The 12,455-nt window shown below is 48.2% G+C and overlaps 1 protein-coding gene across 3 annotated transcripts in view; it reads left to right on the top strand.

Moving 5' to 3' along the window:
• Positions 1-12,252, top strand: part of SOCS7 (suppressor of cytokine signaling 7) — a 54,240-nt gene extending 41,988 nt beyond the window's left edge. For 2 of the 3 annotated variants that reach the window (XM_030799831.1, XM_030799830.1), the window contains 3 exons: positions 1,680-1,815; positions 2,223-2,373; positions 6,186-12,252. In XM_030799831.1, coding sequence (XP_030655691.1) covers positions 1,680-1,815; positions 2,223-2,343 — 257 coding nt within the window. In that variant the 3' untranslated portion in view covers positions 2,344-2,373; positions 6,186-12,252. The remainder of the gene's footprint in view (positions 1-1,679; positions 1,816-2,222; positions 2,374-6,185) is intronic. The other variant, XM_030799829.1, reaches the window with a different exon arrangement.
• Positions 12,253-12,455: the final 203 nt, after the last annotated feature.

The following is a 12,455-nucleotide window of genomic DNA, read 5'->3' as shown; positions in this document are numbered from 1 at the left end:
AGTGAGTTGAAATCGCGCCACTGCACTCCAGCCTGGGTGACAAGAGCAAGACTCTGTCTTAAAAAAACAAACACTTTGAGAGGCTGAGGTGGGCGGATCACAAGGTCAGGAGTGGCTAACACAGTGAAACCTGGCTAACACAGTGAAACCCCGTCTCTACTAAAAATAAAAAAAATTAGCCCGGCATGGTGGTGGGTGCCTGTAGTCCCAGGTACTCGGGAGGCTGAGGCAGGAGAATGACATGAACCCGGGAGGCAGAGCTTGTGGTGAGACGAGATCACGCCACTGCACTCCAGCCTGGGTGACAGAGCAAGACTCCACCTCAAAAAACAAACAAACAAAAAACTATTTGAACTTAAACCCCAATAATAGTAGATAGTTTATTTTCCAATCAGTTGTGTCTATAGAATGTCTTTTGACAGGTTTTGCAACTCAGATTTTCTCAAAGAATCTTGTTTAACTTCCATAGCCCCTTTGTTTATTGAAAGCAAAATATTCTTAGTTCCCTTGAACCCCAGTGTTCCTGCCATTCTGGATGTCTCCATGCCTGTGGCGTGGGGCCCTTTTTGGGGTGGGATTCCCCAGCACAGAGCCTGCTAATACATAAGGGTATGGTACTCCCATTGAGTCTATTTGGCATCAATCAGCAGGCAGGTTTGCACTGAGTAGTAGTAATCCTAGCTTGCCCAAGCTATTGTAGTTGTTGTTCTTTTAAAGCATCATCTTTTTTTGGTCTCCTGGCCTAAAATTTCAGAAGCAGGAACTGGGGGTTATGGGGGTTGGGTAAAAAGGTAGCTAAACCTGACTGTCCTGGCTTGAAGTAATGGCAGGAATAATAGGCTTGTCAAATTTGATCCCAGCTGTTACCTTCTACTTACCAGCCTCTCTGCTGAACCAATTGGAATTTGGTGGGTACTCCTCTGAATGGCTTTTCTGGGTCCTCACCTTCAGGATACTGCTAGATGTGCCCAATGAGTATCTCCCATTCCCAGCAGGGATCCTTTTGATTCTTGGCCTTCCCGAGAGCCTCAGGCCTGGGATTGGCCACTTGGGTCCAAGCAGTGTCTCTAGTTTGGCATCATTGGGCTACTCCGAGGAGCAGGACTCTCAGCTGTTACGAGTGATGCTAGGAGCCAGGCACAGTGGCTCACGCCTGTAATCCTAGCACTTTGGGAGGCCGAGGCGAGTGGATTGCTTGAGCCCAGGAGTTCGAGACTAGCCTGGGCAACATGGGGAAACCCTGTCTCTACTAAAAATACAAAAATTATCTGGGTACGGTGGCATGCACCTGTGGTCCCAGCTACTCAGGAGGCTGAGGCAGGAGGATTGCTTGAGTCTGGGAGGTCAAGAGCTGAGATTGGGCCACTGCACTCCAGCCTGGGTGACAGAACGAGACCCTGTCTCAAAAAACAAAACAAAACAAAAACAAACACACACACACACACAAAGGTGATGCTAGGGAGGCCGTTGGCAGAGAATAGATTTCCTTAATTGTGACTATGGTGGTGGTGCTTCTGGAAATGGAAATCAACAGCCCTTTGTGGAGGGGCTTTTGCACAGAATACATATATGAACCATAAAGAAGTCCCATTTCCCCTCCCTGGGTTCTCTTCATACAAGAAATGGTAGTTAGCTCCATTGTTTCCTCTGAATATTTTCCTTTGTTTTCTTTCTTGAAGGACTGCCACCAACTCCTGTCCAGCTGCTCTATCCAGTGTCCCGATTCAGCAATGTCAAATCCCTCCAGCACCTTTGCAGATTCCGGATACGACAGCTCGTCAGGATAGATCACATCCCAGATCTCCCACTGCCTAAGTACAATGGGGTTGTCAGGTTTGGGACAGGAATGAGTAAGGGGGTTGTGGGGAGGTAACAAATGTCAGTGAGGCCTGCAAGCTACCTTCACAGGCAGAGTCTGGCATAAAATATTTGCAGATATCATTCTTTCACATTTCCTATGTCTTAGCACCTAACTCTAGAACTGTCATATTGCAGCCAGAGGGAGGAAGGTGTGTGTGTCAGCCTCCCTTCTGCAGTCTCTATGAAGAATAGAGTAGAAGTGGTAAGAGTAAGGAAGACAGAACTATGATAACTCAGTAGAAAATGAGAATTGTGTTAGGTCTCAACCATGTAGGGAGTGAAGAAGAGTTGAACAAAGGAGTTACTTCTTTTATATTTTGTATAAAAACCTTTTGTGTATATCCCTCATTTGTTCTTCACAGACCTCTGATCTCTTATATCCGAAAGTTCTACTACTATGATCCTCAGGAAGAGGTATACCTGTCTCTAAAGGAAGCGCAGCTCATTTCCAAACAGAAGCAAGAGGTGGAACCCTCCACGTAGCGAGGGGCTCCCTGCTGGTCACCACCAAGGGTATGAGCTCTCAGCCTCACTGCCCAGGCACATTTCTTCCTGGGCAGTCATTATCATGCATTGAGCCTTGGGCCCCCTCCCCACAACTCCCAACATGGATAGCCCCTATCCAGGCATTTGCCCATAGAATGACAAGATCTCACCATGTAGTCCTCAAGGGGCACACACCCCATTTGGGAGAAAAGCAGACAGACAAAAAAGACATGAAAGTAGATTGCCGCCGGGCGCGGTGGCTCACGCTTGTAATCCCAGCACTTTGGGAGGCCGAGGCGGGCGGATCACGAGGTCAGGAGATCGAGACCACGGTGAAACCCCGTCTCTACTAAAAAAATACAAAAAAATTAGCCAGGCGTGGTGGCGGGCGCCTGTAGTCCCAGCTACTCGGAGAGGCTGAGGCAGGAGAATGACGTGAACCCGGGAGACAGAGCTTGCAGTGAGCCGAGATTGCGCCACTGCACTCCAGCCTGGGCCATAGAGCAAGACTCCGTCTCAAAAAAAAAAAAAAAAAAAAGTAGATTGCCAGGAAACGTGCAAGCTAATCGCTGAATGTGAGTAAGGAGGGGGACACCCAAGTGTAGCTAAGAGTGCGGCCTCTGGCAAGGAGAGGGTAATTGAAAAAAATAAAAAGAAGAGTGCAGCCTCCTCTCATACAGACTTGGGTGGATCTCCCTGATAGCACACAAATGGCATATAAAGCAGGAAGCTAAAGGGAAAGGAAACTTCATCAAAGAGAACGCAAACATGCCTTTAATTGCAGTAGGCATGCACTTCAGTGAGACTCCACCATGTCCCACAGCTTGGAATATGGGGATGAGGAAAAACAGCCCACTCTTCTATTTAGCGTTCCATTTGGGCCATTACAAAGTAAAGTGTTGAAGAGAATAAATGAATTAACTAAGGAATTCATTTATCTACGAGGCTCTTCTCCCATCATTACACAGTTCTACTCATTTTCCCATAAAATATCTTTCAATACTGGTTTGTGCAGATGAATTCCAATTAGTCTTTTAAATTGCACTAAAGTAAACATTGTGGGGCCAAGTTCCTGAGTAGGGAACACAATTGTCAGGGAGCCATGACTTTGGTGGTGGTGGTGACAAGCAAGATTGACTGCCAGTGTGCAGTGACTGCTTTCTTCTGGTGTGGATCCTGGAGTAGATGTACAGTCTCATCATTTCTTCAATTATATGCAAATCGTATGCCTTTGGAAGTGACTAAACATCTAATGTCTTGTGTCTAGGTGGATTTCTCTGCATGATGGCTTTGCAGTTGAGATTAAGGTGAGAGGTAGAGAGAGCACTAGGGATGTCCACCTACCTGACTACCCTTGAAGAGTAATTAGGCCATTCAGTTAGAGGACCACGTCTGTGGGTGCAGTGCTGTAGAAGAACCCACATAAACAGGGAGCATGTTCAGAGAAAGGCCTTGTGGCATTGGAGAGCTCAAACTTCATCATATGGGAATAAATGGCCTAGAAAGAAATGTGATTAACCCAGAGCACAGAGGTTTTAGGGAGGGATAGCTGAAAGATGCGTTTGATGGGTTTTCCTAAGGAAGAGAGTGATTAACCTCCTCTTTGTGGTTCCAGTGGGGAGCAAGTTCAGCATTACGCTTATTCTTTGCCACAGGCAACAATCCTGATGTCACAGCAAAAAGAGATCCTGAGAGTTCAGTTCAAACCTTTGCCAGTGCATGACTGCTCCCAACACTCAAGACAAGTGGCTCCCCGCCAGCCTGTTCCTATCATGCCACACCCTTTCCAGCTGAGGCAGGGCCTTTATACCTCTAGTTCCCTTTGCCCAGAATGATATGCTCCAAGGCCCTCCCATGTCACAGCAAAAAGAGACATGGACAAGGACCAAAATGAATGTAAGTTACAAGGAACTAGATTTCAGTCCAACTTTACAAGAACCGTTTTAACAGAGAGGTCCAGAACTGGGATGGTTTTCCTCAAGAGCTTCCATTCAGCAGAGAGCTGGATATTTGTGTTTATTCGCACCCAGTATGAATTGAGAATAGAGTGCTGAGCAAAGCAAAGGCCCTGTTCTACTCAGCTTCCCTTCTCCTAAGGAAAGACAGGCAGCAAACATGAACATAAATGAATGAGCTAATTTCAGGTGACTGTAGAGTGTTGTGAGGAAAGTAAAACTGGGTAAAGTTTAGTGATTAGTGGTGGGATACTCCTCAAGTTTAGATGGTCAAGGAGAGACTTGTGAGGAGGTGCCATTTCAGCTGATACCCAAATATCAAGGAGCCAGCCATGGGAGGGCCTCGGAGCACAGCATTCTGGGCAAGAGGACCTAGAGGTATAAAGGCCCTGCCTCAGCTGGGAAGGACGTGACATGATAGGAACAGGCCAGTGGGTAGCCATTTGTCTTGAGTGTTGGGGGCAGTCATATATTGGCGAAGGTTTGAACTGAACTCCCAGGATCCCTTTTTGCTGTGACATCAGTATTGATGCCTGTGGCAAAGAATAAGCGTAATGCTGAACTTGCTCCTGGCATAGACCCTAGGAGCCCTGGAAAGGGAGGAAGTAACAATTCCCAAGGGAAAGGTCTTTTTTTTTTTTTTTTTTGAGATGGAGTTTCGCTCTTGTTGCCCGGGCTGGAGTGCAGTGGTGTAATCTTGGCTCACTGCAACCTCCATCTCCCGGGTTCAAGCAATTCTCCCACCTCAGCCTCCCAAGTAGCTGGGATTACAGGTGTGCATCACCACGCCCAGCTAATTTTGTATTTTTAGTAGACTAGGTTTCACCACGTTCATCAGATGGGTCTCAAACTCCTGACCTCACTCAAGTGATCCACCCACCTTGGCCTCCCAAAATTCTGGGATTACAGGCATGAGCCACTGTGCCCCATCGGGAAAGGTCTTTAGGGTATGAAATTTGGCCTTTATGACTTCTTGTTGTTCAGGCTGATTTTAATTTGGAAGTTCTGAATGGCCTGCTTGGTCTATGTATGCTGTTACCTGGGGAATTTCATGCCAGGGGGTTTGGAGTCAGGCTACAGAGTAATGGCTAGAACAGTGCCTGTCTCAAGTCAGAAGGTGGAAGCAACAGTGGCCTTTGTGTTTCTGTGTCAACCCTGTCCAGTTGACAGAAGCTGCAGAAATACAGAGTTCTCCGGCCAGGTGTGGTGCCTCACGTCTGTAATCCCAGCAGTTTGGGAGGCCGAGGCGGGCTGATCACAAGGTCAGGAGTTTGAGGCCAGCCTGGCCAACATGGTGAAACCCTGTCTCTACTAAAAATACAAAAATTAGCCAGGCATGGTGGTGCACGCCTGTAATCCCAGCTACTTGGGAGGCTGAGGCAGGAGAATCGCTTGAACCCGGGAAGTGGAGATTGCAGTGAGCCGAGATCATGCCATTGCACTCCAGCCTGGGTGACAGAGCGAGACTCCGTCTCAAAAAAGAAAGAAAGAAAGAAATGTAGAGCTCTTTCTTGGCCAGTTCAAAAGGGGTTATTCCAGGGGCTCACTTCCCTTTTCAGTCCCTAGAGCAATTGAGCCTCAGGGAAAAAGTGGGTAGGAAATGAAGGGGTAAGGGAAAGAGAATTTATGCAATGTGGTAGGATATATTTATTAGTTATTTCAGGACCTTGTTTTGTCATCCAAGTCATAGGCTGCTCAGGTCCCCCTGACAAAGGCCACTGCTGCATCCCTAGTCACATGTGGCCCTGATGGAAGCGTTCAGCTCTCCAGGCTCCGTTCTCCTTTTGAGGTGTGCTGCTCCACCTCCAGTGGCTGGCTGTTCTTTCAGTCCATTTTGGTTCTATTCTGTTGAACTGTTTTAATTTTTTTTCCTTTTTTGCCTAGGCATTTTGTTGCCAAGCTCCAGCTTTGAAGAACCAAATTAAGCTACCATGAAAAGAAGATGAAAAATGAGGGAACGGGAAGGTTGGGATTCTCTGTGCAGAGACTTTGGTTCCCCACGCAGCCCTGGGGCTTGGAAGAAGCACATGACCATACTCTGCGTGGGGCTCCAGCTCACACCCACCCCTGGGCATCTTAGGACTGGAGGGGCTCCTTGGAAAACTGGAAGAAGTCTCAACACTGTTTCTTTTTCAGAAGTTTTGTTTTTGATATTTGTATTACTTGGTATGGAAAACTTACCTTGAAGGCAGTTGGGGTTTGTGCCCGTTGGATTGAAAGTGGTGCGAAGGGTGAGCAGGTCCAAAGAAGGGGTGGGAGAACAGGGGATGGCCATTCAGCTGGTGCCAAAGGCAGAGTTAAGAGTCTGTGTCGTGGGCCTGGAAGATGGGAGGAGGGGCCTGAGGTTTGCAAAGGACTGAGAGCTCCTGAGGAAGGGGGAATCTGCCTCTTGATGCCATGGGCAGCTGTTGTAGGAGCAGGGGAGAAAGGAGGGTGGGTGGTCTTGAAAAGAATATTGGGCAAAACCTAGCAATTGGCCTTAGCTGGGAGAAGTAGTGACTCCTGCATCCTTTTTTAAGGTTTAGGAACCTGAGTTCAGAAACACCTATCATGGAAGCTGTACTAGTTGTGATTTACTTAATTCCTTAAGTTCCATGACCTGAAGTTAACCCCGTTCTTCCTCTGCTCTCAACCCATTCCCCCTTGAGATAACTGTACATGTCACTCTGATCATGGTAACAGCATCCCTATTGCTTCTGCCAGCTGTCACGGCAATCGTGTTTCTCATCACCTGGGCGGTTCAGAGCCAATCATGGGCTGCTAAATTTAATGGAGCATGCTTCCAGGTTCTTCATGGCAAACTGTACTCATGACTTAGGAGTGAGTGTTACTTCCATGTGCCTGTCAGCTTGTGAGGGGGAATGTGGAGGAAGGTGAGAAATGCACCTCCCACAGTTGTGCTCTTCCTAGAGGAAGCTCTCAGAACGCAGCCTTCACGGGATTTCCTTAGGTCAGAGGAGAGCATCACATCTCACATTTTTAGGTTTATCACTGCTGTCCCACTTCTGGGATGGGAGGTAGCAAGGGCTTCTATATTTTCCTGTGTTCATTCTAGCAACCCAGACATTTCCAGATCAGATCCTGCTGATCTCCACTCACTGGAAAGTCTGCCAGATGCTGATTTGAGAGCTGCCTGTCTTCCGGCTCTCAGGAAGAGCAGGAAGAAAAACTCCAATGGTCTTTAATGGTTTCTGCAGCTGGCCATGGCCAATTCATATGACATTGTGAGTTTGCTTTCTTGTAGAGCTGCTCTGGGGAGAGGTTTGCTATCGAGATGTTAACAGTGGAGCTGTTGGGTCTTCATGACTCCTTTGCATGTGTTCCGTGAGACACTCTTTCTGGGTTCCCCGTGCTTATAGCTGCCTCGTCTCACAAGACAGATACTAATGTCAGGTTTGTGGCTTCCTGATGGTTTGAGTGGGGCCTTAGTGTCTTGGTAATTTATAGGACTGCCTCATCTGGGAGCATTGCCTTCTTCCTTAGTCCCGCATGGAGTGACCAGTCTTCCTCGTAGCTGGACAGGGAGGAAACTTGCACCATTACCTGACTGGAAGGGTGGCCCACAAGATGAGCTGTGCACCATAAACACAGCCCACCTCTGATTTGTCATGTGGTACCTCTTCTTTCCTTGGCTTCCATGGTAGTATTACCAACTAAGCAAGATTATGATCCAAGAAATTGGCTTAGCATGTGAGTGTTGCCTCGTGAGAGTACAAGTAATATAACTCGCCATCTTGCAGGAAGTGCCACCCCAATTTAGAGCCTGAAGTTGGAATCCATTGAGATCCTTGGGTGGCTGATATGCAGCCTGGGATCTTTCTTTTTTTTGTTCCTTTTCAACCACCCGTAATTTTAAGATTATTTTTTAGTGTGTGTGCCTGGCTTTGCGCTAGATATTGTAGAAAACAAAAAAGGTAAAAGACGTAATCTGTGGCCTAAGGGAGCTTTTAGGTGACTGCTGCACATCAAGCAGAAAATCAAGGACTATCTAAAGACGTTTATAGTAGATAAGATCAGGGTAGACCAGATGGTCTGGGAAAGTTCTGTGCCTCTGAGGCTTTGGGTTGTAGTCAATGGCAGGACAGACAGTGAGATGAAAAACACATGAACAAAAGCAAGGAAGCAGAAATCTGCATGGCATGTACTGAACAGTGCACAGTCCTGTTAGAGCAACATGGTTAAAGAATCCTTTCCTGTGCGGTTGTCTAGATGGAAGCTTCCCAGCCACCAGGCAGACCTGAGTGCTGAGGGGTTATGATGGTGAGGTGGAGCCCAAAGCCCAAAGGAGTCAGGAAGGTTCCTGCCCATTGCCAGGACCTCACTATGGTCAGCTCAGGCCGTGTGAGGAAGGCAGAGCTTCCGCACCCCCTGTGTTACTGGGGTTTCTTCTGGAGAACTCATACACTCAGGTACAAAACAAACCAACTGAGGAGGTGTGACCCAACCTCACCACCCACCTTTCTCCTGGGGAGTGTCATGTTGAACTGTGTCTGTGATCTGTCAGTGCACTGGTCCAAGCCCTGGCTGCAGCCTAGTCCTTTCTGTGGAGTGGGCTGCAAAACAGCAGTGCAAGAGGAGACAGTCTTCATCAGGTGTGGGTGTTTGGTGCCTGCAATGGGTGGCCTTGCACACAGCAGTTAGGGGAAGATGAGGGGGAGGCATGGGGCTGGGCCAGCTCTCTGGGATGCAGTCTGGTCAGAGAGTAAATGGAGCAGAGGAACAGGCACGGCAGCACCTGCCCTTCACCTCCCCGACAAGGCCTGCCCCTCCTTCGCCAGTGCTGTGCAGAGCTCATTTAAATGTATTCCTTTCTAGGTCTGGGTGCGGTGGCTCACGCCTGTAATCCCAGCACTTTGGGAGGGTGAGGTGGGTGGATCATGAGGTTGGGAGTTCAAGACCAGCTTGGCCAAACAGTGAAACCCCATCTCTACTAAAATACAAAAATTAGCTGGGCATGGTGGCGTGCACCTGTAGTCCCAGCTACTCGGGAGGCTGAGACAGGAGAATTGCTTGAACCCAGGAGGTGGAGGTTGCACTGAGCCGAGATTGTGCCACTGCCCTCCAGCCTGGATGACAGAGTGAGACTCCATCTCAAAAAAAATAAATAATTCCTTTCTGGTTGTATTTTCAAGTCACAAATTGTAAAAGGCTTACATCTAGGGACCCACTATTGATTTCTAAGTTGTGGGTGGGTGATACCAGTGGCCTCAGTTCCTGTATAACCCTCACCTGTTTATGACTGATCTACTGTAACCTTCCTCAGGTTGAGAGTGAGCCACTGTGAGCCAGTGACAACTACTGCTACAACTTGCTGTTACTTGAAATCCGTGTGCTATGTTGGTAGCACAGAAGTAGGCGGGCGGGGGTTTTGGTGTGGGCACTAGATAAGTGGGTGGCAGCTGGCTTTTTGGGACCACTGTGCTGACCTTGGCCTGGTCACCTGCCTGTGTCTAGGCAAAGTGAATGTTACATCTTGGAACCTGAGCCATGGAGGTGGCGCCACCTCCCTGAGGAGAAAGGTGTGGCCAAGGGAAGCTCCCACATGGCTCCTGCTCCTTCCCCTTCCCTACATTTCACTTGGGCTAATGATGTAAGCCCCCCTTGAGGTTGGGGATGGTGTGGAGATAGCTGCAGACACCCCTGTAACAGATATCCAGGAAGAATTGGGGAGTGGGGGTAATTATAATTCCCAGGCCTAGGGGTGAGAGGTGGGAGTAGAACCAGAAGTGCCCTGGAATCCAGCCGTGTCAGCCCTCGCCCCAGGGCCCCCAGGAAAGCATGGCCTGCTTGAAGCCCTCTGCTTCCTGCAGAAACTGGGGAGAGGAGGAGCTTTTTCCTTCAGTTAGATCTTTCCCTTCCCTGCTGCCTCTCTCCCTTAGCTTTAGAGCCCTAAAGTTAGTGGACAAGACACTGGGATAAAGCTCTATGGCTGCTGGAAGGAGGTCAGAGTCTGTGTGTGTGCGTATGCATGCGTGTGTGTGTGTGTGTGTGTGTGTCATTTGCAGAAGTCTTGCTACCAGTTGGGGTGTTAAGAGCATCTCCACTGGGCGGAGACCTGGCATTTGTTTTCCACTGTTAAGAGAATGACACGCCCCCTGTCATGTAAGGGAGGAGCTATTGAGTTAGACATTTTCCCTATGGGAATCCTCGGTTTGGTTTGTGGGAAAGGAGGGAATGGATAAGTGATTTTTATCTCTAATCGTCAACACAGCTGTTCTTCCACTGAATTTGTGCTATTGCATACATGTAGCCATCTTTCTTTTCACTGCAGCAGTGTTTATCAGTAGTTCAAAATGATTTATTTGCTCCTGGGGAGTAAAACCTTTTTTATTAAAAAAAGAAAAAGAAAAAAAAAGAAAAGTGTGCCCCCCTCCTACGCCGTGATAGCTATAAAATGATTGGGCCACAAAGGTCAAGTCTGCACGTCCCTGTGGTAGACCCTGCTTTCACATTGGAGCCTTCACACTCAGCACAAAATGATCGGAGGCCTTGATAAAATGGAGAGCATAGTCTTGGGAGCAGTGAAATGGGGGTTGGATCATAGAGACAGGTGCTGGGGACTCGGGTACCGCAGTTAGGAAAGTAGTGTTATGAGTTGTACTGAAAATGTTGATTCTCTAATCTGCCAGAAAAGGACCTGTCTTTTCATGCAGATTTCATATTGTCTTTGTCCTTTTCATTGCTTCTTGACCTTGCTGGTAGGTGTCGCTCAGTTTCTTCCTGTTTCCCTTCCTGTCCTCTCCACACCTGCTATCCCGTCCCAGTCCCATCTACCTCCTGGGAAGCCAGCCCTGCATGCTGAGTTTGTGACCTGCTTCACTCCCATTTCATTTCTAGAGGGTTTAGAGGGGACCTGGAACCGTTCCCTTTCCCTCTCCTACCCCCTCCTCCGCAACACCAAGAGGCCTGGAGGGGCAGACAGAAAGCAACCAGCCACGGCGGGAAGACATGCGTGTTTGGTTGCAGCTGGACTGCAATCGTAGTTCCTCCTGGAGACCGAGTGTGAGGAACTTAGGACATTCTTCCTCAGACTCTGGGATCATCACATACCACACTGCCCCGCTCAGAGCTTCATCCTGAGTTCCCTAACCAGCTCAGGTGGAGCAGAAGCCTGGTCTCACTCCTCCATCTCTGGTGCTCCCTTGGGCGGGGACCTGTCCCTCACTCTTAGGCCCAGAACCTTGTCCAAGGGACAGGTAGGGTCCAGGTGCCACTTTGGGTAGCTGGCTGTTGGAATGCCCACACTGGTGCTGCCTGTGGCATAGCCACTGCTGTACGTTTTTGGTTGTTTTTAAGAAACTCGATGAAGAGGGGTGTCATTCTGGGCTCGGGGTGGTTGCCAATTTTTCACCAGAAAGGGAGCCACCCCTTGCAACCACTTCTGTCTCCATTAGCCCCCCCTCTGCCCTCCTCCAAGCCAAAGCGTGGCCTGGCTTTTGTCCTCCCATTTAGTTTTCCTCTTTTACCCTTCCTTTTGTGCTTAATTTATTAAAATAGTTGCTGTATAATTTATTTTCATAAACTATAAAAAAAACTAAATGGTTAAAATAGACTTGCAGGCCAATCTTAAATGGGGTGGGAGGGTCTGAGGGTGGGATGGGGAAAGGGAAAGAGGTTTTGATATAAACAAAACAAATGCACTTTGGGTGTGTTTTGGTATTTTTCTGGGGTTAGAGGGGGTGGGGTTAGGGACGTCCCTGTAGATTAGTTCCAGAATGGGGTGTCTGTATATACTGTATTAATAGGCATGTTTGACTCTCGTAAACGGACATTAGTAGCTGCTGCAGGTCCTGTTTGGAAACTCCATGTACAATTCCCAGTTTTTTGTAAGTGTCAGTGCGAGAGACATTTGACTCTTGTGTTTGTATCTCCTTTTTATGATTGCTGTACCTACCCATGTCTTTTTGGGGAGGGGTGAAAAGAGATTTGAAATAAAAATGTTCAGAAATTATTTCATGTTCTTTGGTTTGGTGTTTTTCACTCCCTCTCCCATCTCATGTGACTCCTGACATGCCCCAGTAGGATCTGATGACCCAGCCCTGGGGAATGGGTGATCCCTGTGATGTCAGCCAAGCAGAGTGCACCCAGCACTAGGCTTGTCAGAATTAGAGGTGCTGAAAAATCCCTGAGGCTGATGGCCACTGCTCAGAGCTA

The sequence above is a fragment of the Nomascus leucogenys genome, chromosome 19 (genome assembly GCF_006542625.1).
Source record: "Nomascus leucogenys isolate Asia chromosome 19, Asia_NLE_v1, whole genome shotgun sequence".
In the NCBI taxonomy this organism is placed as follows: Eukaryota; Metazoa; Chordata; class Mammalia; order Primates; family Hylobatidae; genus Nomascus; species Nomascus leucogenys.
The sequence above is the reverse complement of the archived record's forward strand: the minus strand, read 5'-3'. Positions and strand labels throughout refer to the sequence as shown.